Source organism: Colius striatus, chromosome 5 (assembly GCF_028858725.1).
Source record: "Colius striatus isolate bColStr4 chromosome 5, bColStr4.1.hap1, whole genome shotgun sequence".
NCBI lineage: Eukaryota > Metazoa > Chordata > Aves > Coliiformes > Coliidae > Colius > Colius striatus.
The window spans coordinates 11,581,422-11,604,481 of record NC_084763.1 but is presented as its reverse complement, the minus strand read 5'-3'; the positions used below and the strand labels follow the sequence as shown (position 1 = coordinate 11,604,481).

At 38.0% G+C, this 23,060-nt stretch overlaps 1 protein-coding gene across 1 annotated transcript in view; it reads right to left on the bottom strand.

Annotated features, from left to right (window-relative positions):
• Positions 1 to 22,847, bottom strand: part of POU6F2 (POU class 6 homeobox 2) — a 322,297-nt gene extending 299,450 nt beyond the window's left edge. The window contains exon 1 of the mRNA XM_061997033.1: positions 22,743 to 22,847. Coding sequence (XP_061853017.1) covers positions 22,743 to 22,847 — 105 coding nt within the window. The remainder of the gene's footprint in view (positions 1 to 22,742) is intronic.
• Positions 22,848 to 23,060: the final 213 nt, after the last annotated feature.

Here is a 23,060-nt window from a genome sequence, read left to right as displayed (position 1 = left end):
ATTGCAAGCTGGAAACCAACTTTTACTTGCAGCTACACAGTCAGAAACAATATGGCAAAACAGCAGATCTGCAACAGCCACATTTTTTGTTGTTTGCTGAAAACTCCCTTTACATCCTGAGGAGACAGATGGCAGATACCCTACAGGAGTAGCACCGAAGGGAGGCAATGAAAGAAGGAGGAAGTTGGTAAAGTGTCTTGCTCCACACAGTAGAAACACCATCTGCTCTTGTGGGAATGGGGTTACAAGTGTGTTTCCATATGGGGTCACTTATACAGGCAGAACTTTGACATGGATCTCATAGTGACAGTGAGACTACTGCTCAGAGCCTCAGCTGGAGACACCTTAGCTTTCTCAAGAGCTTTCATTTCCATCTACTCTGACATAGCACCAACATCACATCAGCTCCCTTTGAAATTCACAGATTCTCCAGAGATTTTGTGTGTGGCACTGTACAGCCAGAGAAGAGCACTGACGCTACCTTTAAGCAACAGGGCTGCCTACAATCATATTAGCAGTTCCAGGTGTTCTTCCTCAAGTAAATATTGCCTGGATAACATCTGGAAAGGTAAAGAACAAATGGAGAACTAAAACCTTTTACCATGAAGAAATTTAACAAAAATTGTTTCCTACAGAAAGCTGTTTAAAGTTGCTCATTTGTACCTTTGACGATTTTTTTTGTCATTTGGTACTAGTTATTACCACATTGTTACACATCCTAACAATCCAAACATCAAAATCAAAACCTTTAATTTCACACTCTACATAAGAGAACAATAAAACCTGTTACAACAGCCATTGGTGATAGATGATAAAAAAAAATATCCAACAAGCCTACTCCAGATATCACTATAGATACAAACTAAAGAACTTCTTGCTGTGAAGAACTACACACCCAGAACTTAAGCCAGACCAGTTCAATTCAACCAGTTCAAGGCTGACGAGTCTCAAGTCATGACAGCCCAGTTCCAAGGTCTAAAAAGGAACATGATTTTTGGACATTGGGCACTTGGCAACTTCTGAAAATAATGGTCAAAAGGCAGTTCAGATGACAGGATCAAACCAGAGGCCTCCATTCACTAATAGTTTCTTTACATTGTTCAGCACTAATCACTGTGGATTATTATGGTATTATTATGAAGCAATATCTGAGGAGTATAAAGCTCTTTATAAAGAACTTTTTTTGCAAGGTGGTTTTCTCTTCCCAACTATTCAACTTGTGTAAGAATTGTGCCAGTATTTTCTCTGAAAATATTCTAACTTCATGGTATTTTTTAAAAATTTTTGAAGGGAAACATATATCCTCACATACCCTATAAGCCAGAAAAAAAACCTACTTTATATGAGAAAAAGACTGTTTTGGCTATTTATTGTAAAAGAACTGCACTATGAAACATTTTTCCTCCAATGGAGTAGATTTGGAGCACTTCATCTTTGGTATATTGCTCTGGTACATGCTCCTTTTACCAAGCCAGAATTGAGGGGTTTAGAAATTAATTTGTGAGAATTACAGCTAGAATTTCAAAGATATCTTTTTAAACAATTATTTGTTTCTAACCGCTATATAATGAAAGACACAGTTCATGTCTCCTAACTTAAGAGCTATTTTTCAGAGTTTAGTAAGACTTTCCAGAGTAGCTCCCAGTCATTGCCTTCCTTTAGAGTACTTACAGTGAAAATATGGTTTAGAGTGCCTGGCTCAGACTTTAAGGCATAAATTTTAAGATGCCTAAGAGCAGATGACTACTATCTAAGAAATTAAGCATCAGAAGACATACAGACACACATTAAGTCTAACCATAATTATAGGCTGGAGGAGAAAACTTACTGTCTGACAATTACAAGATTCATAAACCATGCAAGTACACCTGGAAAACTGAACATTCTTTAAAAGTTTCCCTAAATTATATAGATGGAGCTGTGCCAAGCAATTCTTCCATTAAAATATGTAATTGCACAAAGTATAACATCCCTCCAGTTATCAGAAACATGCTGCAGTTTTATGTTGGTCTCCAAATCTAAGAATTTTTTAATGAATTAAGTCTCTCATTTATGAGATACTTGAAATGATTTAAATTTAGGAAATACGTGTAACAATTTAAAATCCTTTCAGGTAACATTAACTCTACATTAATTCCTAAAAAAAAGGGATAAATGCTAATTTCCCTTTGTGCAGCAATAGTCTTTTTATCAGATGAAAATGACAAACTTCTGAAGAAAATACCAAATTATGTTTAAATCTGATCTTGAAAAGTAGTATCTTTCTCTTCAGAGGAACAGAATCAACATATTAAGGGACAATTATGTTATATTTAGGAAAGGACTTAAGCATCTATAAGTGCATGTCTGGAGGCTTGTATACAGCCAGCATTTTAGGTGAATACATGTCTTTTATCCTGCATAGGTTGTATAAAAAGAAAAACAGAAGTAAATCTCTGAGATGTTCTGTAGAAACAAATGCAACTCTTGTGCATACTCCTTGGGCATACGATGTTTCTATTTTAATTACTTGGATAACATTTGGACAACTCAACGTTGATCCCAAACTCATATCAAATTAATAAGGATAATTACATAATTATAGCCCAGGGAGAAGGAAGAGGAGACTATTGCTGTGGCAATTTCCACACTGACCTCATTTGCCCTTTACTGGAGCGCAGCCCAGTTAGGCTGCGCTCCAGTAAAAGAACTACAGCACATCCAGAACTTTAAGGGCTCGAGAAGTCTCAATGACTTCATCAGAGCTTCTCCCATACGAGCAGGACTCAAAAAATATCATACATCACTGCAAGTTTGCTTCCATAGTAACTTTTAAGTGTCACAGGCTCCTAATGTACACATGGTACGAGAATCTATGCATTAACACTAACATTTTACATAAACCATAAAAATTCTGGTTTGAGTATTGTCATAAATTGGATATTTAATTATTGGTGACCTTGTCTTCAGTGTTCCTGTTGGTACTAAAGCACAAATGGTTCAAATAAAACAAAACACTGAAACAAAAATTCATCCTTGGAAGAGTGGTTTCTTAAGACCACTGAGAATGAACATACCCTTCACATTTTGGAGCAGTTATTTTTTAACTTCCTTCAAAGTACAATGGCTATTAGTCAATACACAGCCTTTGGAAGGTAGAAATGTCTCCATAATCTCAGTTCATCAAGATCCTTCAGAATAGATTTGAAATTTTTCTATTCCCAGCACAGACTTTCTGTACCCTTAACTACCACATTCTCCAGGTGATATCCGTTAATGAACAAATCCCTGTTGACTTCAGTAAAGCTGGGATTTTCACCCTTTTTCCACAGACTTTTGTAAACAAACTTAATAGAGATTGTAGCTTAACAATAAAATAAAGTTGGATAAATGCTCTGTGTTTTATTTATAGCAGGAAGTTTCCATTATGGTGTTCTTTATGCAGCAGGGTAGTGTTTTCTTTTGCTTCTCTGCAGTCAGTTTGTACTTGTTGAGAGTTTACCCAACATGTCCACCAAGGTAAGAGGAGGAAAGCTTTAGAGTATGTGAGGTCTCAGGTAAACAAAGTAGTCCCTCCTTAGAAAGGCAATTTTCTCAACTGCAGAGACAGAACCCTGCTAAAAATAGTGATTAATTCTTTACCTTGGGACATGTCCAAAGCACATTGAAGCTTGCCACAGACTTCGATAGATTTTTGGATTAGGCTCTAATTAGTATTTACACTTGGTCTGACTGTGCTCATGATAAAGGCCTGTTTAGCACTATTGATAATGGCATGTTTAGCAACAGTATCAGAACCATATCCAAGCGTACACAGCCTGTGTTTTAAATAAGGTTGTGTATTAAAGTCAGTGGAAACAAATTTGTATGCTATTTTATAATCTAGCTCTTTCTCCTTCGCTACAGGAATTGAGAGCACTGTTTTACCAGGATTTGCTAGAAACCTGCAAATACAAAGTTGTGAACCATAGGAGCCCAGTACACCTGAGATCCATTTTGTCGTGCAGCAGAGCTGCAATACTGGGAAAGCAACTGAGGGAGGACAATCTCCTGAATTGGAAAGAGCACCTGGTAGAAAAAGTGTTTCAGAAACCAAATGCTAGCCTGTGTTTCTAAGCACACGTTAATATCTATGAACTCTTCTCCAAATGAAAAACAGGGTGAAAAAGCAGACTGCACAAGTGCAGCTGCAGAGCTACATTTTTTCTTCCTTTTCGGTCTATCAGAGAGCAATGGAAAGCTCCCCCAGAGCACCGTTGATATCCTAGTCAAGCTCCACAGTGGAACTGGCACACTCCTTAAACCACCCCACCCTGGTAACACATTCTCTACTTCCATTTACACAGTGCCATTTTCTATTTCTGTTACAGGTAGCTGAAGGACTCAGAAGCAGGAGAACGTTGCCTTTGTAAAACACTTTGGAATATATAAGTACACCAAAGAGAGATTCCTTAAGAAAGATGCCAACACACTGACATAACATTATCCAAGAATAAAACACTTTGATGTAGAGGTCTTCTACAAGTAGAGGGCAAGAAAGCAGTCCTAGTGAATGCTAATTGTAGTAAATCCAACATACTTTCTGTTGAGAAGAAAGCTTGTTAACAATATTGTAATGCAATGCTTGATGCAGCACAGCAAAGGACAGATTCTCAAAATAATTCAATTTTTACTCGACTGTGATTCTGTTTATCCTAACAGGAGTTTTGCAAGTTGGTAGTGTGAGAGATGAGGTATGAGAACACATTTGTAAGCCTTGGCTTTCTCATCTTTGCTGCTTAAATGTCAAAACCTTCATCAGGCTGTTGGGAAAAAGAGCCCAATGTAAAAAAGATTAAACCCATACCCTTATATGCACTGGCAGAATAATTATTTCTTTGTTCCTCCTTTTAAAACCAGTTTTCAAAGCTCTCTATTAATGTTCTACTTTTTCATCTGTGGTATGTCTTTCTTCTTTGAAGAAAAGATTTCCACCTACCAAAAAAAAAATCATACTTGAAACTTTGCTTGGGATTTTTTTCACCCTTTCAACAATAATCCATGGGAAAGTGAGACACATCCAAAGCAAAGAAAAATCAACCAAACTCTTTTTCCAACCTTGAACTGCATTCTGCAGAACAGGCTACAGCTTTATCATGGATCTCTAACCTGCATTTCAGAATTCTGATTTAGGAAGCAACTCAAGAACTTATAACCTTTTAACAATAGTTGAACAAACATTTTCTGAACAACATTAGTTTGCAACTACTCCTAGATTGCCTACACTCCATATGTCATTAGTTTCCCTCCAGCATAACACAGATAAATTCAACTACCACATTTTCACCAGGATGCCCAATGCATCTAGTACAGGGAACCTCACCTGCAAAATTAAAACTCAGTAATGCTGTGATCATACTTAATCCACTTTTACTGTCTTTTGACTTTGAAGAAAATTGCAAAGAATTCCAATAATTTCACTTTACTTTCGAGACCAATGAAAGGGTACATTGGTTACCCTTGCAGCTAGTAAATACACCAAACAAACTATAGCACATAAAAAAATTACCTTAGCCTGTCTTCTTTCACTCCATGGAGACTTTCTTGTCCGAAATCTATGTCCATTCCACGGAGACTTGTCTGAAATCTATGCTCTATGTGTTTCAAGATTTTGGTCTTCATAGAACAAGACCATAGCCCCAAAGCTGTCCCAATATCTAACTGCTGGGCCTTAACTGCCCTGAGAAGCCACACCTGGGGCTTCTCCAGAGCCCTATTAAGTGCAGCGACGCCACAGTTCTCCTGGCCTCTGGCTCCCTACCACTCTGTCATGGGCCTCCTGGTCCTGGCATAACCTCTTGCTCAATTGCTGCCTTGCAGAGTAGTTTGGACTTGCCCACCTCCAGCTGTGATCTTAGACATGCCCCATTCAGAGGCTGGAGAGGCCTGGCCTTGCACTGCAAACCTGAAGGCCAGCAGAGCCCTCTCACCTCCCTCTCTAAAGGTGCTGCCTGATTTCTACCACAGCTGATGTAAATAAATAGCCTCATATAGTTAAGATTAAGCTGCTGTCCTCTATACCTTTTGTATGGTCTATATAAATTTAAAGGGATTGCACATATGGCAGCTCACTCATGACCAAGAAGCTGTAAGGGAAATGCTATAGTTAAAACCCTGGGCCTAAAACTTTACAGTGTATGAATTAAAGGAGCTAATGTCACTGCACGGACAGGTAAAACTGAAAGTTATGGAAAAAATAATCTTCACTAGAAAAGTTGTTGTATATTTCATGTTTCTTTCCCTGTTGTGTTGAACAGTATTATTGCAATTACAAGAGTTATATGTGCCATCCTTGAGGTAAATAACTAAATTTTGAGTCTCTCTACCTGGCATTTCATAGAATGGTAGGGTTTGGAAGGGACCTTTAGAGATCATCTAGTCCAACCCCACTGCAGAAGCAGGTTCACCTAGATAAGGTCAAGTAGGAACGTGTCCACGCGGGTCTTGAAGACCTCCAAGGAAGGAGCCTCCACAACCCCTCTGGGCAGCCTGTGCCAGGGCTCCATCACCTCAACAATGAAATAGTTTTTTCTTATGTTTAAGTGGAACTTTTTGTGTTCCAGTTTCATCCCATTACCCCTTGTCCTGTTGCTGGCTACTATAGAAAAAAGGGATGTCTCAACCTCCTGACACCCACCCTTTAGATATTTATAAATGTTAATAAGATCTCCCCTCAGTCTCCTCTTCTTCAGACTAAACAGTCCCAGTTCCCGCAGCCTTTCCTCACAGGAAAGATGTTCCAGTCCTCTGATCATTTTGGTGGCCCTGTGCTGGACTGTCTCCAGCACTTCCCTGTACCCCTTGAGCTGAGGATCCCAGAACTGGACACAGGACTCCAGATGAGGCCTCACCAGGGCAGAGTAAAGGGGGAGAAGAATCTCCCTTGACCTGCTGGCCACACTCGTCTTGATGCATCCCAGGATGCCATTGGCCTTCTTGGCCATGAGGGCACATTGCTGGCTCACATTTAGCTTATTATCAATCAGGACTCCCAGGTCTGTCTATGCAGAGTTGCTCTTCAACAGTTCGACCTCCAGCCTGTCCTGGTGCATGTGATTGTTCCTCCCCAGATGCAGGACTCTGCTCTTGTCCTTGTTGAACCTCATGAGGTTCCTCTCTGCCCAACTCTAAAGTCGATCGAGATCCCAATGAATGGCAGCACAGCCTCTGGGGAATCGGCCAGTCCTCCCAGTTTGGTGTCATCAGAGAGCTTGCTGAGGGTACACTGTCCCCTCATCCAGGTGGTTGATGAAGATGTTGAACAAGACTGGTCCCAGAACCCATCCCTGTGGAACTCCACTGGCCACAGGCCTCCAACTCGATTCTGTGCCCTTGATCACCACCCTCTGGGCTCTGTCATTCAGACAGCTCTTGATCCAACTCATTGTCCACTCACCCAAGCCACACTGCCTGAGCTTTCTGATGAGGGATGTTATGGGAGACAGTGTCAGAAGCCTTGAAGTCGATGTAGATGACATCCGCTGCTCTCCCCTCATTTAGCCAGTCGATTATGCACTCATAGAAGGATATCAGGTTGGTCAAACAGGATTTCCCCTTGGTGAAGCCATGTTGACTCCCCTTGATAACCATCTTATCCTTCATACGTTCAGTGATAACATTCAGGATGAGTTGTTCCATCACTTTTCCAGGGATGGAGGTGAGGCTGACCAGCCTGTAGTTTCCTGGGTCGTCCTTCCTGCCCTTTTTGAAGACTGGCGTGACATTGGCCTTTCTCCAGTCCTCAGGCACCTCAACTGTCCTCCATGATTGTTCAAAAATTATGGAGAGAGGCTTAGTAATCACATCAGGCAGCTCCCTCAGCACTCTAGGATGCATCCCATCAGGACCCATTGACTTATGAGCCTTAAGCTTGGCCAACAAGTCTTTAACCTCTTCCTCTTCCACCCAGGGCAAGTCCTCTGCTGTCCTGGCCATCCTATTATCCTTGCCAGACTGGACTTCCCTAGGATCAGCCTTGGCCTTAAAGACTGAAGCAAAGAAGACATTCAGAACTTCGGCCTTCTCTGCATCCTCAGACAAAAGTTTTACTTTTGCAAAGTTTTACAGCCCCTGATGATATTCAAAAGTTTTTCAGAGTTTTACTGCATCTGATGCCAATAGCAGTTGTCCTGGAGCCCAGGGGCACTGATGGAGCACTATGGCATGAAGTGATTCAGTGATACAAATATATGCACCTGACACCAATGTGGGCTTGCATATAAAACCTATTTTTTTGTTGTCTTTCATGCAGAGAATAAAAAGAAAGTATTATTTTAGTAAAACTTAATCAAATAATGGTTCTTCTCTTTCTATAGCCTGAAAAGGAGAAATTTACCAGATGAAAGTATGAAAGGGATGGGTTGTGGAGTCTTTTTCTCTGGAGACATTCAAAACTCACCAGGACAAGTTCCTGGTGAGTTTTGATCTCACCAGGATGAGAACTCACTGGATGATCTTTCGGAATCTCTTCCCATCCTTAAGATTCAGTGATTCTGTGATCCTAGCCTTGATCAAAAGCTCAACTAAGCTGCAGATGCAGTGAGCATCCAAAGTGGTATTTACTAAACGGGAGCTGATCCAAAGCAGAAGGATACTGACCAAAAAACAAAGTGTCTTTTAGAAAACCAATTTTCAAAGAACCATTAAATCACATTGTGGGGGGCATTGATACCACAGCCAGCAACACCTCTGCTAACAGAACAGCTCTGGATGTAAGTCACATTGAAGGACAGGTTCGTAAACTTGTTCTTGGTTTTGTAACCTTTATCTGAAACACTGCAGACTGTAATTTGCCAACAGACAACCTCTGTGCCAATCTACCTTCAGTTAAGGCATAAAAATGGAATTTAAGAGATTAACATTAATGATGATAACAGCTAAAAGCTTTGCAAAGCATCAATAGAGAAGAGAAACATGATGGGATTGAGCCCTGGATTTACACTTGTATTAGTTGTTAGGTAGCACTACCACACACATGTTTTGCTGATGCTTGGTAAAATGGGTCTCTGAATTTGCATCTGAACAGACACTGAATGGATAAAAGTAGAGGGAAGGGATGTAATGTAGATGTATTTTTGTTAGTCTTCCTGCACATTACCATTTCACCCAGCTCTCTGCCACAGTTTAATCCTGGTTACTGGTCCTAATCTTTCAACCTTTGTGAGTCCTTATTATCACTAGCTCAATATATAAAACTGTAACAAGTGTATTAAAAAATAACTGAAATTTTCAGCCTTACTGAAACACCTTTTTTCTAGCTGCCATGCTCTCCTTCCATCCTGCACCTCCCCCCTTCTAATCCTGCCTTTTTCACACTCCCATGTTGGTAATTACTCCTTTCCCTTTGCACTGTCATTCTGCCCCACATAAGTGGTTTGTACTAGCTACTTGTTCCCTGTTCTCCTTCAGGATGATGGCATGCTCTTACTAAATCATACATTAGATTATAGTCGCAATTGTAAATAATGCTGAAGAAAAGCTAAATAAGTTTCAAGAAAATTATCCTCTCCTATCAGAGATAAAATTGGCGTAGGATAGGAATTAAAGTGACTTCAAACTGCTGAAAGTAGCAATTATATCTGTTCAAATGATAATCCAATGTTGTTTCTCCTTAGTAACCTGGAACTTTTACTTTGCAGTAAAGGAACTATGTTAGACATTTGAAGTGAAAAAGCACTTGGCTTTGTAATACTTCCATTTTTAACATTAAAAATAACTAATTGAGTTTGTGAAGAATTAAGAACCAAATATCACTCATTATAGACATTTAATGTGTCTACTTTGTACAAGGAACACTGTGTGCATATATATATATATATATATATATAAAAAATGGATGTCAGTTCCTGTTATAGCAAAACTACTGGTTAAGCTGGTAGGTTTTGTCTGTTGGAAATAGTAGCAGCAAGATCTCTGGGCAATTTTTCATTCAAAATGAAAATTCAGCTATGTTAGAACTCTTAATCTTACCATTCATAAGAAAGAAAGAGAAAAAAAGTCTGCATGTTTCGGTTTATATGTTCTGTAAAGTAGAACAGTTTGAGTGCTTAATTCCAAGTTACTTTTTCTTTTACAATTATCTTACACATGTGTGTATACACATATATGTACATATTTCTGGGAAGCAAAAAAATATTATCTGTCAAGTATAATATTCAGAAACAAGTATAATAACAGTATCTATACTGTCAAATACTAATATGGAAATGTAAGTCAGTAGGGGTGTGGAATTAGAGAGGTCACACTTAAAAGGAACCTAATCTGTGTGATATCTGTAGTTGTTTATATAATTAAAGGGTCTATTATTATACATATTTACAAGGAAAACAAATTAAGACTCTGCAAATATTTCACTCGAATTATGTGTCTTAACACAATTTTTTTTTCACATTTTGCATGTGTAGCTCCATATTTTTTAAAGGAAAAGAGGGATACTTTGTCTGTGGGATTTCCTAGCAAAAATTTCTAAGCAGCAAGGGAACCTGCCCCACAGGTTTTCTGTGTCTCTTTATCCCTACCCAGGTCCAATCCGTTCTCCATTGCTCCTCTCACCTCAGCCTGCCCACAGATGGGACAAGTATTCTTCCTTACTGTCCCTCACCGTTCCCATACTCTCTTGGACCCAGTCTTCCCTCAAGCTCTTGCTTTTCCTCTCTAACCCTGCCACTCTCTAGTCCATGCTAACTACTTCTGCACTCTTTTTTTCAGTCTATACGTATATTTTCCCTGGCTCTTGTCCTGCCTTCATTCGAATGACTCCTCTTCCATCTCTGTCAGAAGGTAGTCACTGAGTACCTCTGACATTTTCCCAAGACAGGTCAAGTTAGAAGCTAGATTTGCAATGGGAGATGGAAATAATGTGATATCCCTAAAAGGGGAAAGAAGATAAGGGCTTAACTTGGAGCAAGAAAGATTCTTTTTGCTGCAAGGAAAACTTTCTAACAGGTCATGCTAAGGAAGGGGTAGTTAAACTGAATGAATAGCAGGAGGATACTGTGGAATTGGCACTGCTGGAGTTTTTCAGGAAACATTTAGACAAATACCTGTCAGATGTGACTCAGATAAGCTGATCCTTTCTATGTGCAGATGACTTTCTGAGGTTCCTTTCACACCTTTATCTTCTGTGAATCTTTAGGGGATGTAGCTGTTTAGAGTTGTCAAGTAAACATGTGTCAACTGCATTTCTCAAAGGCTTGGAACATAATCAAACATGGGTGGATTGTCACAAGATACCAGAAGAGGCATCTCAGACACAATGCTTCCATTCCTCACTAAATTCACAGTTGTGTCTTTAAAATGGGTAGAACTATTCCATATTTCCCTATCCTCCTTGGGATCTGCTGAAGTGTTTTAGCTAAAATTGTCTTTAAAAATATTCAGAAAGAGGTAGCCAACCAGGTGGAAATGCTAACAGCAGCAGCAGCAAAGGCTTTAAGATAGAAAATACTGGGCTCCTTCAATTATAGAAGGTTCTACAAGCCCTGCAAATATTTTTCCCTTGGGTTCTCACAAAATGGGTAGGCAAAGAGAGGAATATTTCACAACATCCCCAGAATCCTTTAAACCTCCAATATGCCTATTTAAAAGTGATTATGAAATAAAAAGGAGTAGGAAGTTTCTCAAAGTTCTAGAAAATTCTTCAGCCAATCCTAAAATAGCAATTTTTATATTTTTTCCCATATCTGACTGCATTTTAAGATGTTTCCCATTAACATAATTGTCATTCTTTGGTTTGCTGCTTATCTCTTTGCTGTTTTTATTCACCCTTGGACTTGGAGTTAAGGAATTAATCAGACAACCTAAATTATAGAAAGAGGGAATTTAACTGACATTAAATCCTATGAATTTCATTTGTTTTCTTTTTCACTAATCCAGGTGTACTAACTGAATAACGTTCTGGAAACACAGATCTTTGTCAAACGTGGTAGCAAGCAACACTGTAGCCCATGGGGTTAAAAAAAAAAGGAAAAAAAGAAATAAAAATAGATCAAAGCTTTTGTTTTAAGTAAATTCATTGTAAAACCATAATGTACTTGATTGATTGAGAAATCAGCCTTTGTTTGGTTTCGGTTGTGTTGTCAAATCCTGACTACTATGGTTTGACTGGTGCTCCCTTCACTCCCTTTCGTATTTTCATTACTGCCAGCAAAGGCATATGGTGGTGGCTGATGATATTTTGACTCTATCACCTTGTCTGTTTTACAAGGGATGAAGGGATGTTAGGGATGTTAGGGATGAAGGGATGTTAATGAATACTTATTTGTAACTAAATAAGGCTTAGTCCCTCCTCTCTTTCCCCAGTCTGGTATCTGCCTATCCCTTTTTCTTCTAAAAAAAAAAGGCAATTCCAGTTCATCTCTTTGGGTTGAATTCTCATTTATGCTACGGTGGTTTTCTACCATTCTGGAAATATAGAAGACCTTTGACGTACACATAAATAAATTACACTCACACTCACTTTACAGCTGGTTTTTACTACTGGATGGTATAAAGCAGAATCAGGCTACCTTCTCCAGGGGCTGAGCTTTTCAAAAAAGAAAAATAACCAAACATAAGCATTAAAAAATGAAACAATAACAGCTCTTTTAGATAAGATTTCTCTTTCTAGATGCCAATTTCAGTCTTGGTTACTCCAGAATTAAGAGAAATTAAATGAAAAGTTTTACAGTTTGGCTTCCAGGACTGACTGGGGAGGAGACCAATTTGGGTACTGTATAATTAATATCAGTCTGGATAGTGCATATTGGGCTAAATTTTAGTGTCCTTCTCTTTTGCTCTCTGTGCCTTCCTGCTGGGTAGCCTGGGAGTCCTATCACACACTTCATAATTAATCAAGCATTGTAGACTACACTGGAAAGTTTGCTCATGTAAGGGCTTCAAAATCTAGTGGAACATGTTTAAAAGCTGCTAGTGATGATGTTTATCCAAACATAACTCTGTTTAGCTCCATAGTTACTTGTGATGAACCCTGGTAAACATCAGATCAAAAAGTGACCCCAAGAACACACCCTGAACATATTCATTTCTAACATCTGTTTGAGGTTTCCTTAGAGAAATATGAGGCTACTTTGAAGTATTTTATTTAGAAAGTAATCAAAATTCACCTACATATCCTAATAAATATCTGTTGTATCAGAAATGAATGACATCACGATACCAATGAATCAAAACCAAATTTTTCAACATACTGGCCAGATTGAAAGCACAGATTCTTGTTCAGCTCTTAATTGAATAAAATGCTCTGGTACTTCATGGTCAGAAGCAAACACTCCTTCAGCAGCGCGTGTTTCTACTGTGTCCTTCATGAAAGAGTCAAAGGGTACTTTACAATCCAATCCAATGCAGGATATAACCTTTTAAATAAATAAACTGTGGTTTAAGGATTTAGAAAGCACTAGATCAAAGAATGTAATCTTTGAGATCTAATAACTACAGTGACGGGTCTAGCATAAGGACACAAGCAGAATAGAACAAAGGTTTCCTGAATGTCCACATTCCTATTGGGTTAAAATTCATTATAGAGTCAGTCTAAATCCCTAGTTAAGGGGCAATCCTCAATTTCTCCTCTTGCTAAGAATACAGCATGAACATAAAAAAATAAACCAATATATTCAGGGGAAGGAATTCCAGTCATCAGCCCTTTTTTGCTCTTGTTTGACTATTCAAAATCTAGGTCTTACTTTCCAAAAACTTGTCAATTAGTCCATTGCTCACCCCTCCAAGACTTCAAATGCAACCTTTAGGTTTTTGCCCACAACCTTGGCCCCACAACCTCCCAGACTCCTGCTCTCCAGGATTAACTGTTTAGAGTTGGAAACTGACTTAAGCTTTTTTCAGCTGCATGTGTCATATCATGTTGAGGCAAAGTGAAGCCCAGGCCTTTAGCATCACATAGTCTGATGCATAATAGCTCATATGAGGTTTCCTGGTAATTCTGTATGGACACTTGTGGATGTGCCTAAATGGCTTCATCATCACCCTTCAAATAAGCAGCAGCACTAAAACAAATGAACAAAAAGAAAACTGTGCCATTGCAAACCCTCACATGATGTTTTGGAGAACTCCAGTTTGCTTTCCATCAGGCTTTGAAATTGTGACCGTTGCTCACCAACCTGCACACACAGATTTTCTTACCTACTTTGGTGAGAAGCTGGAGCAGGTGGTGAATTCTGGAAAATTCTTATCTTTATTTCCCACCATGGGCATTACAACGCACAAACCATCACTTCTCCCTACTGTTCAACCAGCATCTTGTCAAATCTGGCTGCAAGATTAAGCTTCCCCAATTCTGAATTCAATATTGCAACCCTAAGGATATAAGAACCAAGCTGGAACATTCTGTTTTTTGGGGTTGTTTTTTTCCTCTTAACAGACAAAATTGTTTCAGCTCCGAAATCACAGTTTGCCCTGACTATAATGATAAATCATCATGAATGACACTAAGTGAAATGAGTTTGACGTTCTCTGCTTTATTCTTCCACATTAGAAGCCACTTTTACATTGGCCACAACTTTCAACCTTTCCTCCAAAAGACTGGGAGCTTCTTGTTTGCAGATACTATTTCTGCTTTGTATAATCCACTTGAAGAATGTGAAGCACGTTTTGTACACAGAAAGGGATAGGCACAGTGCAGGGAAGGGAAGACTAACGGCCAGGAATCCTGTGATAGCTGTTTGTTTCCTAGAGCAGCACAATTCTCCTTTATTCCAGAGTATTTTATTTCACTTTAAGCTGAACAATTTTCACGGGAAACCATTAAATTTTTCCTTCATTAAGAACGTCTGAGCATAAAAAAACAAAGTAAATTGAAAGTTTCCCCTTGTGTTCTTCAGGGCCTAATCCTGCCTTCAAAGAAAACTAGTAAAAACTCAGGCTTTGCTGGAACAGACTCCTGCCTCACAAAGCCAGTGGGAAGTTCAGGACTCTGGAAGCATTCAGTGCTTGGCAGCATTTGGTCCCAGTACCAACAGCTGTAGCCATCATGACAGCATCTCAGAACTGTCAGACTTAAACATTATAAGAGCTATTTGTAGTTTTAGCTCCTTTTTTCTTTTTAAAGCTGCTTAAGTGACAATTAGGCACCGTCCTCTGTTGTTATACATTAAAAAAACCAATAATAATCCCAGTCTTTAGTTTTTTTATACTACGAATAAACAGAAGCTGATGCTAGCTTGCCATTGACAGGATACAATAGGTTTTCGAGTGATATATGAAATATTATAGTAATTAACATTGTTATTTAGTCTTAGTTCACTTCAGTCTTAGTCTATGCTGCAAATTTATACTTTTAAATTTATTTCTCTTTTTTCTTTTTTTTTCCCCAAAAGATGACTTCCAGAAATGGGCTAAAACTTCCAGCTTTAAAAAAACAGCCTGAAAAAAAATCAGACTTCCTATCCCAGTAAAACTCCTCCATACTTCATTGCACATGAAACATGAGCAAAGCTCAAGTAAAACCTGCATTAGAGCTTCACAAGTTGGCTCAGTAATTGGAAAAGCAGTTAGACATGTAAACAGTTTAGTGAAAAGGGCAACATTCTGATACAGAATTATCTCTTATAATTTGTCTAGCAGCAGCTGTTGTGTAATACTATGAACATGACTATCACTAATCTGCTTGTAAAAACCTCATGCTCTGTTATTTTCTATTGCTGGAAACTCTTGTTTCCATAGCAGGAGGTGACTAAAAAAACACTTTTGTCTTTTACTGTTGCCCTTATAATATTTCCTTTTTGGAAGTGCCATTACACAGCTGGATTGTGTCTTTTAAACACAAGCAAGTCTGAGATCCTTGAAAATGCTAGAAACTTGTAAAATAAAATTTACTTGATGGAGTCAGTGATTGAAGTAGCATGAAGTTCCTTTCTAACATTTTTTTTCCCTTGGGCTTAAGGATCTGTTTTTTAATACCCATCTCCATCTGTGGGTTCAGAGCCTGGAAAGAGTTCCATATAGGAACAGATCGTATTTAGCAAGTAGCTGAGGTAACACTCACTGGAAATATCACATGACCAAAAAATTACTCTCACAAGTAAGATTTTGCAGCACTGCTTACCAAATTACTGTCTTTCTGTTACAGTAAGGTGGTACAAGAAAGCCCATCAAGACAAGACCCATCTGTTTTGACAAGAACAGCTATCAGTGTCCTACCCTGTAAATCCTCATTCACATGAGCTGAGAGTACAGAGCAGCTGTGCAGCTACACTGGAGAGCAAGATCTGTTCCCAAAGCTTTCATCTCTGAAACACATTTCCTCAACTTGAAGTGTATGCAACCGGTATTAATGACATCAGTTACTACTAGTGATGTGAGTAAAAGGAAGACTATGCATTGGACCTAGTTTTGCCATAATATAGTATGGCACATACAATTTGTACTACTTGGGAAAAAAAACCCTAGGCTTACTAGTAACTACAAAATCCATTCTAATGAGCTTACAAAAAATTTAAAAAATCATTTATATCATTCACCATGTAAGGATGGCTTGGAAAAAAGATTTTTTGAGTCCCTTGTCATGTGTGTCGTTATGTCCCTTGCCCTCTTTTTTTCTTAACTTTCTCCCACTATCACTTTTTAAAATGGTTAGAAATTTAGAGCAGTCTCTTGATCTTCAAAATATTCTTTTGATCTAACAGTTAGATAAAGCTCTCCTATGGAACAGCACTACCAGTCAACAGAATCAGCAGCAAATATCAACAACTAATCTCTCTTCTTTGAAGGAACAGTCCTACATATCACAGAGGTTTCAAAGACAACGATAAAACAAAAACCCTGAAGCTATAGTCCATTTACCTGTAGCCCCAACATCCTTGAAAAAATAAAAGTGTTCAAGAGCCTTAAGTAGCTATCTTTAATCTTAATAGTCAGTTTTAATTATAAAAGAGTTCGCATAGCAATTATTTAGCTAGTATTTAAACCAGACTTTGTTATATTTATTGGCAATGACAGTTACTCAATAGGTAAGTTGGATGAGATTCTGCAAAGCGTTATTTACATGGAGAATCCTGTTAAGTTCAGATTTGTATTGTGCACCTGAAGATTTAGCAGACTTCTTATGTGGGCTTAAGCAATTTGCTGACCAACTTTTAAGTACACATTTAAGTCCTATTAACTTTAATGAGCCATAACCACGCGTATATTCAGAACTGACTGATCTGTGGTTCTTCCTGCCATTTTTACAAATTCAGAGTGAGAAGCAGCATTACAAGCAAATGCCACCAAGATGTAAATTGCAGTCCTCATCTAGTGTTGTTAATGTTATATACAATTTGTCTTCAATTGTCCTTTTATTTTCTTCCATTTGAGTTGCAGTTCAGATCAGAGAAGAAAAATAAAAGTCTTGTTACAGCTACAGGTCACTGTAAGATAAGAGGCTCAGCACAGTCGCTTCCATGTACTGTACATACAAAAGCTGCCCAGATTGGTGTTTAGTTTATCAGTCTAGAATCTAGGAAACAGAGTGGAGGTCCTTGAATGTAAATGTATTGCCAGAAGATAAAAATCTACATCACTGGACAAGTGTCACTTGCCCAGCAATTTAAAGGTCATCTGACATACTTTATTTTTCCCTTACAATTAGAATAATTGTGAATATACACAGAGTGTAAATCTCAGCTTTTGAAATATTTGACCTCTTAATTGGCCTGACCCGCAAACTTCCACGTGAGACAGCAGAGTGGCACAGCACAGAAAAGAATAAAGAAATTCAAAAAGAAAAAAATGCTAAAGATGGTTTTAGAGGGCTGATTTCAATTAAAATATGATTTCAGTGTAAAAACAAGAAATTTTTTTTACACATGAATGAAAATTATAAGAATCCATCTTTACTGCTATAAAAACAAAAGTCAACAGAGAAATGCATTCTTTTGCTGGAATTCAGGCCTAGGACCAAAGAATTTACATATATTAATTTAACAAGATCCAAGCTCCTCTACAACAAATATTTATATTGTAAAATATTACAGCCACATTCCTGCATCTCCTTACAATAATAATTCTCAGGGACACAGTATAGTAGAGAGCGTATAAAGCAGTGGGTTTCTGTGGAGATGGAATGCTTCATTATCATAGTACCAACTTGTTCATAAATATTAAAAAATATGTTTTTGAAGTTTTTCAAACATGATTCTTATTGTTTACAATGTCTCTCTATTATTGAAAACTACAGTCAGTGTGTACCTGTCCATAAGTCTCTCTCTCACAGTCTTGAACTGCAGAAAACAACTGCTGGTGACTGTAAAGGATAACAATGTCTATGCTGGATATACACTAAGCAGACAAGGGGACAAGTAGTCTGACCTCACTTCTGCAAGTAGTCATGCTTATACTGATGGGACTAATTCTTGCTAGAGAGAACAGGATTTGTCCCAAACTGTAGACAAAAGAGCACAATTCCTTGCTGTATTATGAAAGTGGGTCTTAAATTTATGTGTAAGATGGTTCCTTTCTGTTTGTATATGTTATAGGCACTTCTGTATATTAGATTAGAGATGGAAATGGGTATTCCAATAGAAAAATACCTTCCCTGCTACTACAAGAAGCATCACTTAAGGATTGCTCAAGACAAACTAACAGTATAGATCTGATCTTCATTTGGTAATAATTAAACTGCTGGATATGTGTTGATCTGTGTTACAAAACAACACTGAAAACAGATCAAACTTCTGAGAAGTGGTCCATGAGTTATGGAAATGAGTGGTTCTCCAAAGCATTTATCCCCCTGATAATCACAGGGCAAAACAGAACAACATTTTAAAAGCAACAAACTGAAGCACAGGACGAGAAGACCCATCTTGGCTGCAGCAATGTATCAACCTCATAAATTTGGCTTCAGAGCAGAACCTCTATGGGAAAAATGTACGTTTGCCCTCACATAAATAGCTTTTACTAGATGAGGGGATCACATGGAGGGTACCATTTAAACACAGAATATAAACATGGTTATGATGTAGAAAGAGAACTCAAATATACCAATAATAACTGCAAAAGCCTCCTTATTTGAAGAATGTTACCTAATTTACTTCCTCTCAGTTTATGGAGATCTAATTTAAGCTGCCCCCCTCCTCTTCCCATTTTACTATATTTGCAAGAACCAGTGAACACAGAAATGTGCAGCCAGCCTGGGCCCTCAGGCCGGTGGATCAAGATGGTAGGCTGGCCTGGGCTCCCCTGGGGATAGCAGAGCCAGAAGGGTGATTGGACACAGTGACCTGTCTGCATGAGATGAGACAAAAACAGGAGGGCTGTAATGCTGATGAACTAACCTGTCACTCACAAGCTCAGGTCTGGGGAGAAAGGAAAGGGGGGGCAAAAAAAAAGAGAAGGAAAAAAAAAAGGATGGGGAAAAAAGGAAAAAAAAAAGAGAAAGGTACAATACATATTTTAGAAATCATACAAGGTAGAGAACATACAGCATAATTGGAATAATCAGATGATGCATTTAATTACCTGTTATTTAGATGGGCTCAGGATATATAAGGAACATAGCATAAAAAACCAGCTAATAATTTCTACAAGAGCAAAACACATTTGAAGAAATAACAGGTATTATGGTTCAGCGTGGAAGGAAGGATGCTACAGACTATTGCTGACAGGGATCGGGGTTTCATTCCAAACACTCCAGTTATGAATCAAAATCACAATGAGCAATGAGCTTCTAGATCTTGACACGCTAGGCAAGGAGGTTGTTCTTCAGAGTACTTGGCTGTTTTATTGCTTGCTTGGGGGAGGAAAAATCCAGGGGGAAGGTATACAAGCAATTCTGCACCTTGGAGCCAGCACAGCCAGGCGCTAGGTAATGGGCAGATGGTAGCACTCTGCCTACCATTGCCATCACCAATGGGAGCCACTGTGGACACTGGTGGTTGGAGATAGACGAAGAATATATTAAAGAAAAAGTGAAAAAATGCATTTAATGATGAACAAGTACTTGGTGTTGGAAATGTCTTTAAATCAGCATGCTCTTGCTATTACTTTCGTGTCATACACAGGCTAGTGTTTGAACTACAAATAACAGCGAGTGTTTCTGATCTCCATTGAAGCAGGGATCTACATGTAGAGTTTGAGTTTTTAATTAGGCAAGTTCACACTCCATTAGCAGCAGACAAGACTGAATTTAAAGCTGCATCTGCAGGATTAGTCAAAACAAAATTTAGTTCTCACAGCTGGAGAAAAATACAATTCTGAAATAAAAAGGCCAAACGATAAATATTTATTTAAGTTTTTGCTTTTGAAGGTTTGAAAGTTAATAAAGACTCTTAAGAACTTTTTCTAAAACAATAGTGTCAGGAAGTGAATGTCTCTTCTAAAAATATATACATAGCAAATATGCAAATCTTTAATATTTATCAATAGTAAGCATACAAATAGAGGGTGGAAAAATTTTATGGCATAAGATTTGCCTTTTGATAGTTATTCTCTCTTGTCACCTGAGCAATAGAGTTCATAAGGAAAGTCTATTTCTGTTTTCAGCAGTGTGTGGTAATTATACTGATTGCTCTGTGCTTCCCAAGTTTTAACCAACTGTTTTATTATACAACTATAAAATACATCATTTTTATCAGGCAAAAAAAACCTTTTTGTTCCATCTTCACATGTAGCTAATAACAATTAAACACCAGACAATTAATCAAAACAAAAACATACCTAAAAATTTTGTGGATTTATGAACACATTTGAATGTGCAAATTTACACATAAGACATGTAAACATGCAGACATACAGATCTAAAAAAAATAAAATGTTTTCAATACCTAACACATTTAGTTGCACAATAATAACATCCATAAATTCTGACATAAAAAAAACAAGGAAGTTAGTCACCTCAAATAGCTAAATGTATTTTTCTTTGAAGTCCATGCCCTTGTTATTGATTTTTAAGAAATGAAATACACTAACACACCATATAAACATCTTTCCAGACATTCACTGAACTTTTTTTTAATTGATGAAATATGGAATGTTAAGACACTGGAAACAAAAATGCTCCTACCATTTCCAGCCTCAAAAGCACTTTCCGAGAGCCAGCAAGCTTTAAACATAAAATAGCTAACTTACACTTTTTCACATGCTAAAGCAAAAGTTGCATTAAAGAGATAGCACAAACATTGAGATTTATCAAGGTTTCAGTGTACATTTTCTGTCAAGTATGCTTGCTCAAAACCTTGCTATTTTATCTGCCTTAGAATCATTAAATATATTTCTTTAAGACTGAACAAGTTTATACAAAAAGGTAATTAACCCGCTCTAAAACACACATTTACACATAATGTAATACTAGCAAACATGCCCCACTTTCTAGGTACAAGCCAGCCTAATAGAAAGCTGTTAATGTTTGGGGGATTTTTAATAAAAAATGTATCTTCTATTTTTGAAATATTTAAAGCAATAAAAGTCTGTGGTAAACATGGTATTACATATTTGACATTTTCCGCCCAGAAATGCATTACTGTGTACGATGGTATTAATAAACCATGTGCTTTGAGGGACTTCTGTGCTTTGCCATAATTTAGTTGAAAACAGTGTGTAGGATGCGTATTTTTCCACCATTGTATCAACATATAGGAAACACAAACACTATGCCATCACCTCAGCAGCATTCGTTCACTACACTGGAAACATATGCAAAAAACCCCACAAACTTTTGAGAGTTCAAAAAATACCCTTTGCCAGAAACTGATTTACAAGTCAGTGCTTAATGAGAAAGTGTTGAGCACTTAAAATTTTGTTAGGAAAAGAAAAACAGACACCCTCATCTGACTCTGGCTGCATTCATAGGAAAACAGCCCTCCCTGTACATCAGGACAAAATAATTTAATTTCTTTCCCCACTTCAGGTTATTATTTGAAACAAATGAAAAGACAATAATTCTTCTCTCTTCTGGCTAAAGCTCAAAACAGCACGGTTAAAACACACACATAAAAACTACAGACTTATCAGAAATCACAAAACAGAAAGAGAAGGACTCACTGACCCATTTGGAAGACAAAGACGACAAAACGGAAAAGCTCTAAAAATCAGCTTGTGAGGCCTTTGAGAGATATTCTTCTGGCATTTCATCACAGCAGCCCCAGACCAGTTCACTTCCCTGGATACAGGGAGGGAGAACTAAATAGAGCTGTTTATTAAAGCTGTTGTGCTGGATTGCATTAGGAAGCACGAGCAGACCACCTGGACCTTTCAGATTGTGGCAGTGTTTAATTTGCAGGCTGCCCCTCTGCAGCAGCAAAGACTACTACATTTACCAAGCTCAATCACACATTATCTGGGTTAGGAGTAAAAGAAGAAAAAAGAAAAAGAAAAAGAAAAAAAAAATCCCCAGTCTGTAGTAGAGGAATACAGTCAATATAGAAATAATGAACAGCATTAGAAATAGAAAGCAACTCCCCAGCAAACGTAACACTTTCACTCCTCAGTTCTCCTACTTCAGCACATTTAAACAAAATACAACAGCAAATTAATAAATACATTGATTTGACAAAGCTCAGACTAAATTATAAACCGGGTTTATTAGAAGAAAAGCATGGTATTTTAGGTTTAACTAGTGATTCCCTGGCCAGATTACTGTGGTTCTTTTGCCTTTCTCACTTTCAGTACTGCACTCGCTGGTAGCTGAAGATACAGATAGAAAGATGGTACTGTAAATATGAATTATGTGAATCATATGGTTAGACCCTTGTGGAAAAAAAAAAAATAAAAGGGGAGTTGAGAAATGGCTGACTCCATACCTGACCAATTACAGCTTGCATGGTCCCTGTGTCCTGCTGAGCTGAAAGATCGCAATCCATCATATGTAGTCTTTGAAAAGGAGAATGGGGGTTTCTGGCATGCATCTGTCAATCAACTTCTGCACTCACAACCATCACCAAAAGCAAGGGAAAAAAAGTCAAGCTGCTCCACCAAATAGGATGAAGCAGTCATGTGACCTTCAGCACACTCACACACATACATACTTCCATGGAACGTATGAATTTTCTGCAGATATGAAATGACATTGACAAATACCCAATACCAAGTAAATAAAGTGAGACAAACAGCTACTCACC